At 54.6% G+C, this 21,265-nt stretch overlaps 1 protein-coding gene across 1 annotated transcript in view; it reads left to right on the plus strand.

The window, feature by feature from the left end:
• The window catches only part of LOC142475166 (cholesterol transporter ABCA5-like), a 34,008-nt gene that overhangs the window by 1,114 nt on the left and 11,629 nt on the right, over window positions 1-21,265 (plus strand). The window contains exons 2-4 of the mRNA XM_075581139.1: window positions 4,704-4,821; window positions 13,972-14,176; window positions 16,152-16,313. Of these exons, the coding sequence (XP_075437254.1) occupies window positions 4,720-4,821; window positions 13,972-14,176; window positions 16,152-16,313 (469 nt within the window). The 5' untranslated portion in view covers window positions 4,704-4,719. The remainder of the gene's footprint in view (window positions 1-4,703; window positions 4,822-13,971; window positions 14,177-16,151; window positions 16,314-21,265) is intronic.

The following is a 21,265-nucleotide window of genomic DNA, read 5'->3' on the forward strand; positions in this document are numbered from 1 at the left end:
ATATGTATGTATGTATACTGTGTGCGCGCGCATATACAGTACTGTATGTGTGTTTGTATGTGTATATATATATATATATGTATGTATGTATACTGTGTGCGCGCGCATATACAGTACTGTATGTGTGTGTGTATGTGTATATATATATGTATGTATGTATGCTGTGTGCGCACGCATATACAGTACTGTATGTGTGTGTGTGTATGTATACAGTGTGCGCGCGCATATACAGTACTGTATGTGTGTGTGTATGTGTATATATATATACATATATATATATATATATATATGTATGTATGTATTGCTGACCTGAGGAAGAGAGGAGAACTCTAGAAAGCTTGTCCTTTGACATACCTTTTTATTTGGACTAACAATTTATCAGCCATGGTGCTTCGCCCGTGCGGAGGCTGAGGGAAAGCGGGTGCTTTCCAGGGCATCAAGGAGCTGGTTCGCCCTCATTGGGCGAACCTCTCACGTGATATGCGTGTCGCGTCAAGAAATGAGTTTCAACGCGCGCCCCCTCCTGCCTCTGCCCGCGTGCGCCTGCACGCTCTATGGGCGCGATCAATGCCTTAAGGCAATCTGATCGCACCCCGTGCGGACGCCTCCGCGCGGTCTCCCATACCATGGACTCAGCCTTATACTGAAGTACTTATATACTGTATACACAGATACAATACACACTTACTTGCAACTGTACACCCATATATAAAGCATTCTTATATATACTGTGTGTGTGTGTGTGTGTGTGTGTGTGTGTGTATGTATAAAAAAAAAATATATATATATGAGAGCGAGAGAGCGCGAGCAGTTGGCACTCCGGTAGTAAGTGTAGGGGCTGGTGCCTGCCCCATATATATATCAATATAGTGAAATGTTAGGCCTCGGTCCTGCTGCGCCCGGTGGCGCGGGCGGCCACACGCGAGTTCCCCACCAGCAGGGGAATCCTGCGGAGCCGGTCCTGGTCCCCCCTGGCTGCACAGCTCACTACACACTGTGGCGCGTCAGCCGCTAGGGGATACAAGAGAATTGAAATCCCTAGCGTCGACGCGTCACGAGGTGTGGCTGTGAGTCAATGTGGAGGGGATGCTTCGGGAGGAGGAGAGGCTTCGGGGAGCGGGGAGGAGTGTGGAGGGAAAGCAGCGTGCCTGTCTGTGTGTGTGTGTGCGTGAGTGCCTCTCTCTGTGTGTGTATGTGTGTGTCTGAGTGCCTGTCTGTGTTTGTGTATGTGTATGTGTGTGCCTCAGTGCGTGAGTGCCTGCCTCTGTCTGTGTGTGTGTGCGTGTGTGTGTGTGTTGCTTTTAATTACCCTCCATCAGCAGCTCCAGCCCGAACCCGTGGAGGGAGGGGGGGGGGGGGAGAGTAGCGGGTCCCTCCGCTCAAGCCACGCCCCCCCTCCTGCTCAAGCCTCCCACTCCCACTCCCGCCCACCTCCCGCTCCGGCTCCCTACAGACCGCATATCGTGGTCTGTGTCTGTCAGCGCCCCGCCTGTCTGCAGTGCGGGAGCGCTGACTGAGGGAGCGGGGCCTTAGCCTTACTTGGAGATAATAAAGAGACAGCACTCAGGAGTAATGATGAAGGGAGAAGGAGTGGCTCAGTGAGTAAAGACACTGACTGACCGTGAGATTGTAGCAGGGGAGCCTGTGGTTCAATTCCCGTTATTTGCTCCTTGTGACCTTGGGCAAGTCACTTTATCTCCCTGTGCCTCAGGCACAAAAAAAACATAGATTGTAAGCTCCACGGGGCAGGGGCCTGTGCCTGCAAAAATGTCTCTGTAAAGCGCTGCGTATAACTAGCAGCGCTATACAAGAACACGCTATTATTATTATTATTATTATTATTATTATGAAGAGACAGCACTCGGGAGTAATGAAGAAGAGACAGCACTCGGGAGTAATGAAGCAGAGACAGCACTCGGGAGTAATGAAGAAGAGACAGCACTCGGGAGTAATGAAGGAAGAGGCAGCACTCGGGAGTAATGAAGGAAGAGACAGCACTCGGGAGTAATGAAGGAAGAGACAGCACTCGGGAGTAATGAAGGAAGAGACAGCACTCGGGAGTAATGAATGAAGAGACAGCACTCGGGAGTAATGAATGAAGAGACAGCACTCGGGAGTAATGAAGGAAGAGACAGCACTCGGGAGTAATGAAGGAAGAGACAGCACTCGGGAGTAATGAAGGAAGAGACAGCACTCGGGAGTAATGAAGGAAGAGGCAGCACTCTGGAGTAATGAAGGAAGAGACAGCACTCGGGAGTAATGAAGGAAGAGGCAGCACTCGGGAGTAATGAAGGAAGAGACAGCACTCGGGAGTAATGAAGGAAGAGACAGCACTCGGGAGTAATGAAGGAAGAGACAGCACTCGGGAGTAATGAAGGAAGAGACAGCACTCGGGAGTAATGAAGAAGTCAAATTGTATTGATAAAAACTAGCGTCCAACGTTTCGTCCCTTAGATCAGGGAAGCGCAAAGTTGTGGAGCTGCGCCCCCCCGTGCGACAGCCCCAGCCCTCGTGCCCTCCATCTCTTTGACCCGTCACGTGACCCCGCAGCGTCATTTGACACGCATGTCACATAACCCCGCAGCGTCATTTGACGCGCATGTCACATAACCCCGCAGCGTCATTTGACGCGCATGTCACATAACCCCGCAGCGTCATTTGACGCGCATGTCACATAACCCCGCAGCGTCATTTGACGTGCATGTCACATAACCCTGCGGTGTCATTGGACGCTGCATTGCCATGGAAGAGCGCAGGGCCGCTGCAACTGCCGCGCACCCCCAACAAAATCCCGCGCCCCCCAGCTTGCCCACCCCTGCCGTAGACCTTACACACACACACATTGTGTGGGCATTATATATGGGTATGTGTGTATTTGTAAGTACATATAGTACTATCTGTTGTGTCACTTTGTATGTTGCGCTTGGCCTTTCTGTTTTTGTTTGTGTATTTGTTAGTGTACATTGCACGTGTGTACACATTGTGGGAACACAGTGTGAGTGTTTGTATTACATATGTATGTGTGTGTGTGCATTTCTTTGAGTTGTGTGTAATTGTGTATGTATCACTGTGCGATGTTATTGTGTATATAACCCAGGGGGGTTCCCGGGAGCGTGTTTTGGGGGCCCAGCTTCTTTAAGCTGTATCCCTCTGTATCTGAAAATCTTTTGTTCATACATTTTCAGCATTTTTCTTCAGCGGCAAAACATTCATTTGCAGGTTACCTGTCTCCATTACAGACCAAAATTCCTTTTAAAAGCTCTTTAGTGAGGTTAAAGTGCGGTCTGTGTGTTTTATTTTTTTTAAAGCACTTAGCTAAATTGGCAGGCTATTACCATCAGCATATTACAGTATCGTTCAGTTTTGCTTTTAGATTAAGTTGAATTATTAGGAACCAGGCAACGTGAGAAAACATCTCATTGAATGGCAAATGTATTATGTAACACGTTCTAATGTATCAGGAACACTCGTGAGTGTCTGTGTGTGTGTGTTCCCAGGAATCTTTTAACGGTCTTGCAGCCTTTCTGCTTAATTGTGCTACGACAGCGTAATATCCTCGTAGTTTTTAAAAAATAAATAAGTTCTGTACTATGAGAAAATACTTGTATTTTTTTTAAACAACTGTGAATGTCATTTTTAATGTACCGAGCATTTTTTGTTTCTATAGCAATCCTTTACAAAGTCACATTCCCTTCCTCTTCTGAAACAGGCTCTGGCACACCCCTTTTTGAGCCCTGCCCTCTCTCAAGCAGTGCACCAATTGTATCTAGTGACTGCCTGGTCACATGATCTTCCCCACAGAACTTTGCATCTTTGGTCCTCTTCTGCTGCACTGACAGCCATTTAGTGAACCCCCGAGCCGAATCTTTGCTGATCGATCGGAAACTTAGCTAATTACTTCTCATTGTGTGGATTGTATTGATGCACATATTAAAGGGATTTTTTTTTTTTTAAACGACAGCTTGGACTGCTGCTTTAACAGATTGTAAAATATACATTATGCTGTTAATACAGGGGTGGACCAACTGCAGTCCTCAAGGGCCATCAATGGGTCAGGTTTTAAGGATATTTTTGCTTCAGCATGGGTGGCTCAGTCAAAGACTGAGACACTGATTGAGCCACTTGTGCTGAAGCAGGGATCTCCCCTATACCTGGCTTGTTGGTGGCCCTTGAGGACTGTAGTTGGCTACCCTGTATTAAGGCAGGGGTGCGCAAAGTTTTGATCCTGCGCCCCCCCCTGCCTGCTCGCCTCCCATCTCATGACCCCCCCCCCCCCTGCTTGGCTCTGGCGTCAAAGGACTTCGTCACGTGACCCCCCACGGCGGTTACCATGGCGACGTGTCGCCGAAGATCAAGTACCCCCCCCCCCGACACTTAATTTAAGTGCCTTAGGGGAGAGCGCAGGACCTCTGTAGCCGCCGCGCCCCTCCCATGAAATTCTCTTGCGCCCCCCTGTATTAAGGGGTGGAGCCATGGTTTTAGCCATCAAATGCACCATCATACAAACAAAACTGCCCTTGTGATCAGTGTAAAACATGACACTCGTCTTTCTGTGTCTTCAGCACCTGTTGGTGAGTTGGTCACCCCGGGTACTAGAACACATTCCGATGTGAAATGCGTCAGGTTCGACCAGCAGAGCAATCGGCTGAGACGCTGATAACTACACACAACATTTATTTTTATTTATTTTTTTCCATTTGCAGGTTTTTTTTTAATAAAATGGCTACAGAAATTAAAGATGTTGGCGTTTGGAGGCAAACGAAAACACTTCTGTACAAGAATTATCTCGTGAAATGTAGGACGAAAAAGAACAGTGTTCAGGTATGTTCACACGAGATCTCTGTATTCCAGGATATAGCTAATAGTTATTATTGACTGCTGGTAAGGCTAGCGGAGTCTCCAGATTTCTCTTTTTGTCTCTTCCTGTCTCTTTCTCTCTCTCTCTTTGGCCCCGCTCACACAGCGCGCTACACGACGTGCGCGCGCGCGTTCGTCACAGATTCCTGACGGCCAATGGTAGTGTTCAGTATTGAAACTACCATTGGCTGCAAAGTACAGCGTCGACGCTGCTGTAGTCGCGGGAGTCTTTTCAATCTGATCTCCGGCTGCAGCAGCGTGATATCAATTTCAGCAGCCAATCAAACGTCTCAGCTGAATATGCACCGCAGAGCGCTTGTCAGCGAAGGGGGGGTGGGGGGGGGTATAGATTAGTAATATATATTAATATTCTGAATTATTTTATACACCCCCGCCCTTAACCCTACTTGGCCTATCTTTCGCCCGGTTCCTCTCATCGGTCCTGCTTCCCTCTCCCGCTGAGAACACCCTTCCATCTCTCATTTCCTTATTCATGCTGCTCATCTCAGTTCCTCTTCCCCACTGCCTCTAACTTCCCCATTCTATTTCTATATAGAGAGACCCGTACACCTTGTGTCGCATCATTCCGTCTGCTGGGGATGATCACACATCGCCCAGCAGACAGAGGCGCGCGCATGCTGCGTCGCAAAGTCCCCAGTGTGAACGCGGCCTCTCTCTTTCTCTCTCTCTCTCTCTCTCTCTCTCTCTCTCTCTCTCTCTCTCTCTCTCTCTCTCTCTCTCTCTCTCTCTCTCTCTCTTTCTCTCTCTTTTCTCTCTCTTTAGTTTTTCATCATATCTACTATATATTTGTGAAATCACTGTATGTCTGCGTCCCAAGGGTCAATCGCATTGGACTTGGGCCTGTCACTCCGGCTCAGGCCATGCCCGCCCCCGCACACCTCTCATTGGCCTACGTCCAACACCAATGCCACACTGTCCCACCCCTCACTGACTCATTGGCCTGCGTCCAATGCCCGCCCCCGCACACCTCTCATTGGCCTGCGTCCCACCCCTCACTGACTCTCATTGGCCTGCGTCCAATGCCCGCCCCCGCACACCTCTCATTGGCCTGCGTCCCACCCCTCACTGACTCTCATTGGCCTGCGTCCAATGCCCGCCCCCGCACACCTCTCATTGGCCTGCGTCCAACACCAATGCCCTAATACTTCCACACTGTCCCACCCCTCACTGAGTTTTGGGAACGCTTTGCTTTTGCAACACCTAATCCTCTAATCCTCAACCTGCTCTGGGGCCACGCTTCACAGCTATCAAAACCTTCACGTCTGCTACCACAGACTGCCGAATCAGGTACAGAATCTACACACAACGCACAAACACAGCACACACACACATTCACACAACACCAAACACTGCAGACTGCCTCTTCAAACCCCCCCTCCCCTCCACGCCACACATCTCCCTCCCGCAACCGGACCGCGAGGCCGCGGCCTCCACTCACACACCATGGCAACGATGTCCCTCCCCCTATCCCGCTACCTCACACAGTGTAGCTCCCGCGAACCACACAGCACGCCTCATCTGCACCTCACACAGCTCCCTACCGCAACCAGACCGCGAGGCCCCCTACCCCGCTACACCATGCCACCAATGTCCCTCCCCCTATCCCGCTCCCGCTACACACCACTCCCTCCCGCTACACACCACTCCCTCCCGCTACACACCACTCCCTCCCGCTCCATTCCCTCCCCGGCGGGGGAACAGGCAGGCTGCCACACGGCGCGTAAGATGGCGGACCCCCTTCCTCCCTCGCGCTCCACTCCCTCCCGCTCCACTCACCTCCCTCCCGCTCCCTCCCCGGTGTGGGAACAGGCTGCCACGCGGCGCGTAAGATGGAGGACCCCCTTCCTCCCTCGCGGCGCCGAGTGACAAGATGGCGGCGGCCGGAAGTACAGGTAGGTGTCGCGTGTGTTGCTCCCCCACCTCCCCCCCACCTGCGGCGCCGCCGCCGCACACGGGACTGAGACGCGTGTGTGTGTGTGTGTGTGTGTGTGACACTGCCCACCCTCCTGTCCACTGCCCCCCCTCCTGTCCACTGCCCCCCCTCCTGTCCACTGCCCCCCCCCTCCTGTCCACTGCCTCCCCCCCTCCTGTCCACTGCCCCCCCCCCTCCTGTCCACTGCCCCCCCCCTCCTGTCCACTGCCCCCCCCTCCTGTCCACTGCCCCCCCCTCCTGTCCACTGCCCCCCCTCCTGTCCACTGCCCCCCCTCCTGTCCACTGCCCCCCCTCTCCTGTCCACTGCCCCCCCTCTCCTGTCCACTGCCCCCCCTTTCCTGTCCACTGCCCCCCCTCTCCTGTCCACTGCCCCCCCCTCCTGTCCACTGCCCCCCCTCTCCTGTCCACTGCCCCCCTCTCCTGTCCACTGCCCCCCCTCTCCTGTCCACTGCCCCCCTCCTCCTGTCCACTGCCTCCCCCCTCCTGTCCACTGCCCCCCCCTCCTGTCCACTGTCCCCCCCCCCTCCTGTCCACTGTCCACCCCCTCCTGTCCACTGTCCACTGCCCCCCCTCCTGTCCACTGCCCCCCCCTCCTGTCCACTGCCCCCCCTCCTGTCCACTGCCCCCCTCCTGTCCACTGCCCCCCCTACTGTCCACTGCCCCCCCTACTGTCCACTGCCCCCCCTCCTGTCCACTGCCCCCCCCCCCCTCCTGTCCACTGCCCCCCCTCCTGTCCACTGCCCCCCCTCCTGTCCACTGCCCCCCCCTTCTGTCCACTGCCCCCCCCTCCTGTCCACTGCCCCCCTCCTGTCCACTGCCCCCCCTCCTGTCCACTGCCCCCCCCTCCTGTCCACTGCCCCCCCCCTCCTGTCCACTGCCCCCCCCCTCCTGTCCACTGCCCCCCCTCCTGTCCACTGCCCCCCCCTCCTGTCCACTGCCCCCCCTCCTGTCCACTGCCCCCCCCCTCCTGTCCACTGCCCCCCCCCTCCTGTCCACTGCCCCCCCCCCTCCTGTCCACTGCCCCCCCCTCCTGTCCACTGCCCCCCCCTCCTGTCCACTGCCCCCCCCTCCTGTCCACTGCCCCCCCCTCCTGTCCACTGCCCCCCCCTCCTGTCCACTGCCCCCCCTCTCCTGTCCACTGCCCCCCCTCTCCTGTCCACTGCCCCCCCTCTCCTGTCCACTGCCCCCCCTCTCCTGTCCACTGCCCCCCCTCTCCTGTCCACTGCCCCCCCTCTCCTGTCCACTGCCCCCCTCTCCTGTCCACTGCCCCCCCTCTCCTGTCCACTGCCCCCCCTCTCCTGTCCACTGCCCCCCCCCCTCCTGTCCACTGTCCCCCCCCTCCTGTCCACTGTCCACCCCCTCCTGTCCACTGTCCACTGCCCCCCCTCCTGTCCACTACCCCCCCTCCTGTCCACTGCCCCCCCTCCTGTCCACTGCCCCCCCTCCTGTCCACTGCCCCCCCTCCTGTCCACTGCCCCCCCTACTGTCCACTGCCCCCCCTCCTGTCCACTGCCCCCCCTCCTGTCCACTGCCCCCCCCTCCTGTCCACTGCCCCCCCCTTCCTGTCCACTGCCCCCCCCTCCTGTCCACTGCCCCCCCCTCCTGTCCACTGCCCCCCCCTCCTGTCCACTGCCCCCCCCTCCTGTCCACTGCCCCCCCTCCTGTCCACTGCCCCCCCTCCTGTCCACTGCCCCCCCTCCTGTCCACTGCCCCCCCCTCCTGTCCACTGCCCCCCCCCTCCTGTCCACTGCCCCCCCCTCCTGTCCACTGCCCCCCCCTCCTGTCCACTGCCCCCCCCTCCTGTCCACTGCCCCCCCTCCTGTCCACTGCCCCCCCCTCCTGTCCACTGCCCCCCCCTCCTGTCCACTGCCCCCCCTCCTGTCCACTGCCCCCCCCTCCTGTCCACTGCCCCCCCCTCCTGTCCACTGGCCCCCCCTCCTGTCCACTGGCCCCCCCTCCTGTCCACTGGCCCCCCCTCCTGTCCACTGGCCCCCCCTCCTGTCCACTGCCCCCCCCTCCTGTCCACTGCCCCCCCTCCTGTCCACTGCCCCCCCCCTCCTGTCCACTGCCCCCCCCTCCTGTCCACTGCCCCCCCCTCCTGTCCACTGCCCCCCCCCTCCTGTCCACTGCCCCCCCCCTCCTGTCCACTGCCCCCCCCTCCTGTCCACTGCCCCCCCCCTCCTGTCCACTGCCCCCCCCTCCTGTCCACTGCCCCCCCCCCTCCTGTCCACTGCCCCCCCCTCCTGTCCACTGCCCCCCCCCTCCTGTCCACTGCCCCCCCCCCCTCCTGTCCACTGCCCCCCCCTCCTGTCCACTGCCCCCCCCTCCTGTCCACTGCCCCCCCTCCTGTCCACTGCCCCCCCTCCTGTCCACTGCCCCCCCTCTCCTGTCCACTGCCCCCCCTCTCCTGTCCACTGCCCCCCCTCTCCTGTCCACTGCCCCCCTCTCCTGTCCACTGCCCCCCCTCTCCTGTCCACTGCCCCCCCTCTCCTGTCCACTGCCCCCCCTCTCCTGTCCACTGCCCCCCTCTCCTGTCCACTGCCCCCCCTCTCCTGTCCACTGCCCCCCCTCTCCTGTCCACTGCCCCCCCCCTCCTGTCCACTGCCCCCCCTCCTGTCCACTGTCCCCCCCCTCCTGTCCACTGTCCACCCCCTCCTGTCCACTGTCCACTGCCCCCCCTCCTGTCCACTGCCCCCCCCTCCTGTCCACTGCCCCCCCTCCTGTCCACTGCCCCCCCTCCTGTCCACTGCCCCCCCTACTGTCCACTGCCCCCCCTCCTGTCCACTGCCCCCCTCCTGTCCACTGCCCCCCCCCTCCTGTCCAATGCCCCCCCTCCTGTCCACTGCCCCCCCTCCTGTCCACTGCCCCCCCTCCTGTCCACTGCCCCCCCTCCTGTCCACTGCCCCCCCTCCTGTCCACTGCCACCCCTCCTGTCCACTGCCCCCCCTCCTGTCCACTGCCCCCCCCTCCTGTCCACTGCCCCCCCTCCTGTCCACTGCCCCCCCTCCTGTCCACTGCCCCCCCCCTCCTGTCCACTGCCCCCCCCTCCTGTCCACTGCCCCCCCCTCCTGTCCACTGCCCCCCCCCTCCTGTCCACTGCCCCCCCTCCTGTCCACTGGCCCCCCCCTCCTGTCCACTGGCCCCCCCTCCTGTCCACTGGCCCCCCCTCCTGTCCACTGGCCCCCCTCCTGTCCACTGCCCCCCCCCCCCTCCTGTCCACTGCCCCCCCCCTCCTGTCCACTGCCCCCCCTCCTGTCCACTGCCCCCCCCCTCCTGTCCACTGCCCCCCCCCTCCTGTCCACTGCCCCCCCCTCCTGTCCACTGCCCCCCCCTCCTGTCCACTGCCCCCCCTTCCTGTCCACTGCCCCCCCCCTCCTGTCCACTGCCCCCCCCCTCCTGTCCACTGCCCCCCCTCCTGTCCACTGTCCCCCCTCCTGTCCACTGCCCCCCCCTCCTGTCCACTGCCCCCCCCTCCTGTCCACTGCCCCCCCCTCCTGTCCACTGCCCCCCCTCCTGTCCACTGCCCCCCCCTCCTGTCCACTGCCCCCCCTCCTGTCCACCGCCTCCCCTCCCCCTTCCCACCGCCTCCCCTCCCCCCTTCCCACCGCCTCCCCTCCCCCCCCTTCCCACCGCCTCCCCTCCCCCCCCCTTCCCACCGCCTCCCCTCCCCTCCCCTTCCCACCGCCTCCCCTCCCCCCTTCCCACCGCCCCCCCCTTCCCACCGCCCCCCCCTTCCCACCGCCCCCCCCCCCCTTCCCACCGCCCCCCCCCTTCCCACCGCCCCCTCCCACCGCCTCCCCTCCCAACTTCCCACCCCCTTCCCACCGCCTCCCCCCCCTTCCCACCGCCTCCCCCCCTTCCTACCCCCTTCCCACCGCCTCCCCCCCCCTTCCCACCGCCTCCCCCCCCCTTCCCACCGCCTCCCCCCCTTCCCACCGCCTCCCCCCTCCTTCCCACCGCCTTCCCACCGCCTCCCCTCCCCCCTTCCCACCGCCCCCCCCCTTCCCACCGCCCCCCCCCCCCTTCCCACCGCCCCTTCCCACCGCCTCCCTTCCCACCGCCTCCCCTCCCAACTTCCCACCCCCTTCCCACCGCCTCCCCCCCCTTCCCACCGCCTCCTCCCCTTCCTACCCCCTTCCCACCGCCTCCCCCCCCCTTCCCACCGCCTCCCCCCCCCTTCCCACCGCCTCCCCCCTCCTTCCCACCGCCTCCCCCCCCCTTCCCACCGCCTCCCCCCCCTTCCCACCGCCTCCCCCCCCCTTCCCACCGCCTCCCCCCCCCTTCCCACTGCCTCCCCCCCCTTCCCACCGCCTCCCCTCCCCCTTCCCACCGCCTCCCCCCCTTCCCACCGCCTTCCCACCGCCTCCCCTCCCCCTTCCCACCGCCTCCCCTCCCCCTTCCCACCGCCTCCCCTCCCCCTTCCCACCACCTCCCCCTTCCCCCCCCCCCCCCCCCCTTCCCACCACCTCCCCCTTCCCCCCCCCCCCCCTTCCCACCACCTCCCCCCCCTTCCCACCACCTCCCCCTTCCCCCCCCTTCCCACCTCCTCCCCCTTCCCAACAACTCCCCCCCTTCCCACCACCTCACCCCTCCTCCCCCTTCCCACCACCTCACCCCTCCCCCCCTTCCCACCACCTCACCCCTCCTCCCCACCACCTTCCCCCTCCTCCACCTTCCCCCTCCTCCCCATTCCCACCACCTCCCCCCTCCTCCCCCTTCCCACCACCTCCCCCCTTCCCCCCCTTCCCACCACCTCCCCCCTTCCCACCACCTCCCCCTTCCCACCACATCCCACCACCTCCCCCTTCCCACCACATCCCCCCTCCTCCCCCTTCCCACCACATCCCCCCTTCTCCCCCTTCCTACCACCTCCCCCCAAGTAAACTTCTTCAGGCGATATCTGGGCCCGCCCCTATCAGTATATGAGCCTGATTGGCCATGCAGCCATTAGGTATTAACCAATGACGCACGTGGAGGACAGGAGAGTGAACAGAGACAGCCCCAGCGCGCGGGTCTGATCTCTCAGAACTGAGATTACCCTTCATACTTCCTATGTGATGCCCTACTCCTGTGATAGACACCAGAATCGGGGATTATTAAAGAAATTTTATATGTAAGTTACTAATTTTATTATTTGTTGCTAATACAATATCTATCTCTCATCTTGGTGCGCTTTTGTGTTTTTTCTTGTTTTGACTTTAACATTAAAGTACAACATTAATATGATTTTACACATATATGTATATACAAAATATACTTCACCCAAACCAAAGGCCGGAAGAAGAGGATGCAGAACATGAAGGTAAGTGTTCAAAAATCGTACTTATGTGGTAAAACACACAAATTCAGCGTTTCGGTTCTCTAGGGCAGACGTGCTCAACTCCAGCCCTCAAGCCCTCCCAACAAGTCAGGTTTTCGGGATATCCCTGCATCCGCACAGGTGGGACAATCAGATGCGCTGTCGAATACTGCCTGTGATTGAGCCACCGGTGCTGAAGCTGGGACTGATTGAGCCATCTGTGCTGAAGCAGGGATATCCTGAAAACCTGACCTGTTGGGTGGGGGGAGGAATGGAGTTGAGCACCTGTACTCTAGGGAACCTTCATCCGGTTCCATTGCTTGCTTCTCCGGGAACCGAAGGTGTTGCAAACTATAGATCATATTCACTAAAGGGTTAATTTGAATACGAGTTAGGCCGGGCTAAACCGTAGTAAGTATGGGCCTATGTGCATTGCCAGAGGGCCTCGCCGGGTTTGCTATCCAATGGGTAGCCTGCTCCTCCCCTGCAGCGAAGGGGTTAATATTCCTAGCTGACCCTGGGCTGCTGCAAGGCTCAGCAGTAAATGGCAATGCATTCCCGCTTCCTCCTCCCGGATTATCGATTGCTCAGCCTGCGTTCCATCTCCCTCCCTGCAAAGTATCACATGTCTTCTCGCAGAGAAAGATCCGGCTAACTGGGTCACATCGCGTCTCGGGTTTATTCCGATTACAGAAGCGAGTCATTCGCCGCCAGCCGTCGGCTTCACCTTTTCTCACCCTCTGTAGGAGTAATAAAAAGGATTAGGTGTTAAATCAGCAGCCCCCATTTGTTTAGTGTTGCGGAACAGAACCAGGGGACACCCCTCCTACCCCCCACCAGAGCCGATCCGGTTCCCGAGTCATTTGTAGTTTTTTGTGCCGGGGTGTGACACACAAGATCATCCGGATATGGTCACTGCATCACCAATAGAAAACCGTGATGTCATGTTCCCCATGATGTCATGTTCCGCTGTCATATCTCCTGATCACATTGCAGTTCTCGAGCGAGGCTGATCCCCCCCCCCCCCCCCCGGGGCCATATTGTGTCCACTGAGCACAGATAAACAGTTTCCATATACAGCTCAACCCCGTTATAACGCGATCCGTTACAACGCGAATCCGCTTATAACGCGATGCAAGTGTGGCTCCCAAATTTTTTGTAAGTAATGTGGATTTTTTTCTTCTGAACACGTGATATACATATATACAGTACCATGCAGATCTTCCTACCATGCTGTTTTCCGATGCCACCTGCCCCTGATTCCCTCTACCCTGCCCCCTCCCCTCCTCCTCCCCCCCATCCCAGGCCAGATCTAGTCTTACGTGTGCCCTGCAGGGGAGACCAGGGCTTGTCATGTCCCAGGTGGCAGGGAGCTGGATGTCTCTAGCTGTTTTCTGTTGTCCACTCCAGGGGTGCGCAAACTTTCCCCCCTGCGCACACCTTGCCTGCTCGCGCCCCCCTCCTCCACGACGTCAAATGACGCCATGGCAACACGTCACGTTTCCTCTCTCTCCCACCCGGAAGTAACATTTTCAGCACAACTGAGGCAAAAAGAGGTCTCTGTCTCCGCTATTTTGCTCCAGTTCTACCCCGTCCGCACCAGTTTGCAATTTGGAGCGTGTCAAATTCGGCGCGTACTGTACAGCGCGTCGCACAAATGTTGTTTTCGTTGCAACAACGAACCCAACTGAGGGGACAACTCTGGCTCAGAACCTACACCAGGTCTAAGGAACTTAAGTACCTAAACTTCTTACATGTTACAAGATAGGACCAAAGATGCAACTCCCCCCCCCCCTGCCCCCAACCCCCTTTTCTAGAATAAAAAATGAACTGTGAGCTTTTTGTTGTCCTTCTGTTGCAGGAAATCCTATACCCAATTATCTGGCTGCTTCTGCTCATGGTAGTCAGCTTGATTAACCCAAGCAATCACTACGCAGCCATGCCAAACAATTTCCTTGGGACGCTGGATGAATACACCGACTCGCACCTTTTCATCGGATACACGCCCGTCACCAACGCCACGACGCAGATCATGCACGTGGCATCCTCGGAATGCTTCACTACAGGTACAGCTGGGCACCAGGTTTAACTGACACCGGGGGCAATTGACATTTTTCTTTACATGGGATTGAAGCGGGACCCCACTAATATCCGCTCCGGGACCCCCTGCTTCCAGAGATGCTTGCCTCCGTAGGGGGCTCCGCTCGGCTAGCAGGTATCTTAATGGTGGAGTTTCAAAGCTCCCGTGCCCTGCGGGCCAATAGGAAGCCGTGATGTCATCCGGTGCTGCTTCCTCTTTGCCCATGTGACCTGGGTGCTTTAAACTTGCAGGAAGTACCGGCACCCCCTTTGGAGGTCTGTACGTCATGAAGCAATGGATCCACAGAGCTGAAATGAATGGGGTTCAGCTCCGGAGACCCCCTGCTTCAAATCTATGTTAAAAAAAAAATAAGAAAATTAAAAACGACTTTGGTGGCTCCTATTAACCAGAAAAGTTCTATAAATACCGTTATGGGTACAGCCAATAAAAAAAATCTAATTTGTGAGCACATTCACATGTCTCGGACCCTGCCTCTCCCCATTATCTCTTAGCACACAGTGCTTCCGCTGCAGCAAGGGATTCTGGGAATTGACACGCAATGAAGCACTCTCAGTAGAGGTAAACAAAGGCGTCACCACGCCAATAATCCTGAAAGAAGCGAAATAAAAGTTTTTACAACACACACATATATATATTACCGCACATTTTTAAATAGGAATGTCGGATAATACGTCGGTTCACTTCTACATCTGGAAGTTGCTGATAACATTTACGGCAGAGCAGCTGTGGGCATGGACACACAGTATATACTCTCCTTGGTTGAGTGGCCTGTGATCTATTAGTGCTGGAGGTGTCACTGTGCTGTGGCACCCAAAACTGGCACTAAATGGGCATTGGAAATACAGACCCAACTCGCCCATGCTGGAGAGAACGTGAGTCCTATTTACTGAAATAGAACCTCAGCCCGGGGAAGGCGGGGGTCGTAAAATAGCGGCCCCTCTTCTTCGCGCTAATTTCTTATATGTATCAAGACAATTTTGGTGCAAAACGGGGTCTTTTCACCCTGCCCATGTGTATCAAATAATTTTGCCTTGTCTGCCCCAGTTTGCGATTTGAGGGGGGTCAGTAGGAGGAGTTGGGGGGAGTTACACGGTGCACAGATTATAATGAGATGTACTTTTGCATCTTTAAACTTTGCAAATAAAGGCAGATAAAAAATACATTGCACCAACATTTTCATTTTAAAAGCCCCAAAAGGAGCATTCAAGATACCAAACAAAGTAATTGTATTTTGCATTTTAAATATATTTCCAGCTGCACTGCTGCAGGTTCAATGAGTTGCAGGCCCCCGGGTATTAAAGATGTTACATTGCCTTAGTGTTGACTAAGAACTATAGGTTTCCCTTTAAAGGCATATTCTATGCTAAAGTCTCTTTTTATTCACCAATAGTTATGAAGCAGGGGTCTCCAGAGCTAAACCATGTTAATTTCAGCGGCGGGGACCTCTCCTGCTTCTTGGTTCTGAAATCTCCCACGGCACACGGGCCAATAGGAAGCCATGATGGATGACGTAGCAGTTTCCTATTGGCTGGCGTGGCTCAGGGACTTTAGAACTCCATTTTGTTTCCCCAGCAGGAGGCAGCATCGGAGGTAAGGATCTTGGTATATAGGAGGTCTCCGGGGGGCCGAAATTAACAGGGTTCAGCTTCGGAGACCCCCTGCTGCTCGAGATACTGACCTCCGTCTCTGCTGCTGCTTCTTCCTGGTTCTGAAATCTCCCACGGCACGCTGGCCAATAGGAATGAGATTTTAAAACTCCCATTTTGTTTCCCCAGAAGAGAAGTGACTCAGGAACTAGGAGGTTCACGGAGCTCAAATTTACATGGTTCTGCTCCTGAAACCCCCTTGCTTCTCACCTAGCGAACAAAAAAAACATATTACAGAACCGTACTTTTAATATTTCCTTATGGCATACCTCTGAGCTCTTGTCATGTTTGCAGACGTAATCATCAGACCATACGCAGACGAGGAGAAGTTGAAGGACGCCAGTGCCTCTTTCCAAGAACAATTCGCCGGCGTCGTATTTAAAGACGCCATGTCTTACGACCTCCGGTTCTTCCCTATCTCCGTTCCAATCTCTGCATTTTATATCGAGTCAAGAGGTAAGGTCAGAACCCCCGAGTCACTTTGGGGCTTCCCAAACTGGTTCTGTACAGTAAGGGGCAGTTACAATGTGGGCTTCATTACCCATGGAGACTGTGATGGCAGATACAATAGATATCTTTAAAAAAAAAAGTTGGATATCTTTTTTTTTTTTTTTTTTTTAGAAAGGAAAATACCAGGGATATACAGAATAAGTAAACATGGGAAGGATGTTGATCTATGGAGAAATCAGATTATTTGTAGTCAGGAAGGAATTTATTTTTCCACTTATGAGACCTCATAGGGCGGGGGTAAGCCAACTCCAGTCCTCAGGGGCCACCAACAGGCCAGGTTTTCAGGATATCCCTGCTTCAGCACAGGGTGGCTCAATCAGCCTGCTTCAGCACAGGTGGCTCAATCAGTGGCTCAGTCAAAGACTGAGCCACTGATTGAGCCACCTGTGCTGAAGCAGGGATATCCTTAAAACTTGACCTGTTGGTGGCCCTTAAGAACTGCAGTTGGCCACCCCTATGATTGGATGATATGTCACTGGGGTTTGTGTTTGCCTTCCTCTGGATCAAAATACTGTAAGTACAAATATTGGCTAAAGTATCTGTCGTCTAAAATTTAACATAGGTTGAACTCGATGGACGTTTGTCTTTTTTCAACTTCATCTACTACAGTAAGTAGCTATGTAACTACGTGACTAGAGAAAAATCCTCCAAAGGGATATTATTACCTTTTAAATGCCCCAGTTATAATACCAATTGTAGTCAAGACCAGGGGTGCGCAATATTCTGATGCTGCGCCCCCCCTGCATCCACTCCCCCGGTCCTCTCGCCCCCCCCCTCCCCACCCCTTACCTGCCCGTCGGCGTCAGCTGGGTCATGTGATGTCACACGACCCTGCGGCGTCAAATGCCATGTCACTGCGTCATCTGAAGACGGCTGAATCTCGGTAAGTTCAGTTGCACAGGCCTCACGCGATCCCCCGGCATTTAATTTAAATGCCTTGGGGAAGAGCGCGGGGCCTCTGCAACCGCCCCCCCCCCCCCAAGAAATTCCTGCGCCCCCCACTCCTCCCTCCCCCCAGTTTGCGCACCCCCTTGTCTAGACATTGAAAATGTAGCAGAGGTTTGAGTATGATTGCATGCTAATTTTTTTAGCAATCAAATACAGTCATTTTTGTAAGTTGTCAAAACTAGACAGAGTAATGCTGCTTTTCCAGTTGCAAACCTTGTACTTCGTTTTGAAAAGAAAAAGCAGGTTATTTTAGAATATTTTTTTCCTCGTATAATGTGGGGGTCCCGTTGTGTTGTGTAAATCAACGACCCTCCTCCCCCAGAAGCCTGTATGAGTTAAACTGGTATAATGTTTGTATATTCTCCCCCTGAGCGTGTTACCATCATGCACTGGGCTCATGGGAGAGCTCCATTTTAACCTCCCGGACACTTAATATCTTCACCGCTTTTGTCTCTCGAATGACGCATCAGATTTTTTAAATAAAAACAGCGTTGGGAAGGGCAGGAAGAGATGTCTTCACGAAGTAAAATAACATGCAAAAAACCTGCTTTAACAGTTCTCGGAGCTATTGGAATAAGGCACAGTACCAGCCCTTTTGTAATGGATTGTTGGCTCCTAAGAATCAGCGCTGAGCAGGGTTAAATATTTGATGAGATATTGAGTGAAATGAAAGTGTAGGCTTCCTTTAAAATGTGAGCGACTGGACCGTCCGAAGAGCCAGTTTTATAGATAAGTGAGGAGACGGTTTCAGTACATCTGTGTACTGTCTGAACCAATAACTGTTGTGAAACAAGAGCATTGAGATTGGCGATAATGAGTCTCCGGCAGGTGTCCGGCGCGGCCAGCAAGAGCCGATTGCGTCTGTGCTGGATCGGCTCCTGCTGGTCACGCATGCGCAATCGGCTCTTTGTGGTAGTGCATTGGTGATCGGCATGGGCCATTCGCGCATTCAGGGTCGGCAAGAGACGATCGCGCATGCACAGGACCAGCTCTTGCCAGGCGCGATCGGCGTGGGTCGTTCGCACATGCGCCAATGGCAACCAAAAAAAAACGTTTTGTCACTTTTTAAAAAGTCGTCAGGACACAATCCCAAAAACCTTCAGCGCATCGGAGTCAGCGATGGGGGAATCTTTGGAATAACAGGGGCGGAGAATAAAGCTTCCATTTAAGTCAGGTCTTCAACTGGGCCTCATCACGACTGGTTCAGGAGTTGAAGGGCCACAATGTCAGGTAATGCGGCAGCGCTGCTCTCTCCATACACATACACGCCCAGAGAGGTAATACCGGTATATACATACACGCCCAGAGAGGTAATACCGGTATACACATACACGCCCAGAGAGGTAATACCGGCATACACATACACGCCCAGAGAGGTAATACCGGTATATACATACACGCCCAGAGAGGTAATACCGGTATACACATACACGCCCAGAGAGGTAATACCGGAATACACATACACGCCCAGAGAGGTAATACCGGTATACAGTACACATACACACCCAGAGAGGTAATACCGGTATACACATACACACCCAGAGAGGTAATACCGGTATACACATACACGCCCAGAGAGGTAATACCGGTATACACATACACGCCCAGAGAGGTAATACCGGTATACACATACACGCCCAGAGAGGTAATACCGGTATATACATACACACCCAGAGAGGTAATACCGGTATATACATACACGCCCAGAGAGGTAATACCGGTATATACATACACACCCAGAGAGGTAATACCGGTATACACATACACCCCCAGAGAGGTAATACCGGTATACACATACACCCCCAGAGAGGTAATACCGGTATACACATACACGCCCACGAGGTAATACCAATATACACATACACGCCCAGAGAGGTAATACCGGTATACACATACACGCCCAGAGAGGTAATACCGGTATACACATACACGCCCAGAGAGGTAATACCGGTATACACATACACGTCCAGAGAGGTAATACCGGTATACACATACACGCCCACGAGGTAATACCAATATACACATACACGCCCAGAGAGGTAATACCGGTATACACATACACACCCAGAGAGGTAATACCGGTATACACATACACGCCCACGAGGTAATACCAATATACACATACACGCCCAGAGAGGTAATACCGGTATACACATACACGCCCAGAGAGGTAATACCGGTATACACATACACGCCCAGAGAGGTAATACCTGTATACACATACACGCCCAGAGAGGTAATACCGGTATACACATACACACCCAGAGAGGTAATACCGGTATATACATACACACCCAGAGAGGTAATACCGGTATACACATACACGCCCAGAGAGGTAATACCGGTATACATATACACGCCCAGAGAGGTAATACCGATATACACATACACGCCCAGAGAGGTAATACCGGTATACACATACACGCCCAGAGAGGTAATACCGGTATACACATACACGCCCAGAGAGGTAATACCGGTATACACATACACGCCCAGAGAGGTAATACCGGTATACACATACACACCCAGAGAGGTAATACCGGTATACACATACACGCCCAGAGAGGTAATACCGGTATACACATACACACCCAGAGAGGTAATACCGGTATACACATACACGCCCAGAGAGGTAATACCGGTATACAAATACACGCCCAAGAGGTAATACCGGTATACACATACACACCCAGAGAGATAATACCGGTATACACATACACACCCAGACAGGTAATACCGGTATACACATACACGCCCAGAGAGGTAATACCGGTATACACATACACGCCCAGAGAGGTAATACCGGTATACACATACACACCCAGAGAGGTAATACCGGTATATACATACACGCCCAGAGAGGTAATACCGGTATATACATACACACCCAGAGAGGTAATACCGGTATACACATACACCCTCAGAGAGGTAATACCGGTATATACATACACGCCCAGAGAGGTAATACCGGTATACACATACACGCCCACGAGGTAATACCAATATACACATACACGCCCAGAGAGGTAATACCGGTATACACATACACGCCCAGAGAGGTAATACCGGTATACACATACACGCCCAGAGAGGTAATACCGGTATACACATACACGCCCAGAGAGGTAATACCGGTATACACATACACGCCCAGAGAGGTAATACCGGTATACACATACACGCCCAGAGAGGTAATACCGGTATACACATACACACCCAGAGAGGTAATACCGATATACACATACACGCCCAGAGAGGTAATACCGGTATACACATACACACCCAGAGAGGTAATACCGGTATACACATACACACCCAGAGAGATAATACCGGTATACACATACACACCCAGACAGGTAATACCGGTATACACATACACGCCCAGAGAGGTAATACCGGTATACACATACACGCCCAGAGAGGTAATACCGGTATACACATACACCCCCAGAGAGGTAATACCGGTATATACATACACGCCCAGAGAGGTAATACCGGTATACACATACACGCCCACGAGGTAATACCAATATACACATACACGCCCAGAGAGGTAATACCGGTATACACATACACGCCCAGAGAGGTAATACCGGTATACACATACACGCCCAGAGAGGTAATACCGGTATACACATACACGTCCAGAGAGGTAATACCGGTATACACATACACGCCCACGAGGTAATACCAATATACACATACACGCCCAGAGAGGTAATGCCGGTATACACATACACACCCAGAGAGGTAATACCGGTATACACATACACGCCCACGAGGTAATACCAATATACACATACACGCCCAGAGAGGTAATACCGGTATACACATACACGCCCAGAGAGGTAATACCGGTATACACATACACGCCCAGAGAGGTAATACCTGTATACACATACACGCCCAGAGAGGTAATACCGGTATACACATACACACCCAGAGAGGTA

Source organism: Ascaphus truei, unplaced genomic scaffold (assembly GCF_040206685.1).
Source record: "Ascaphus truei isolate aAscTru1 unplaced genomic scaffold, aAscTru1.hap1 HAP1_SCAFFOLD_1076, whole genome shotgun sequence".
Taxonomy (NCBI): domain Eukaryota; kingdom Metazoa; phylum Chordata; class Amphibia; order Anura; family Ascaphidae; genus Ascaphus; species Ascaphus truei.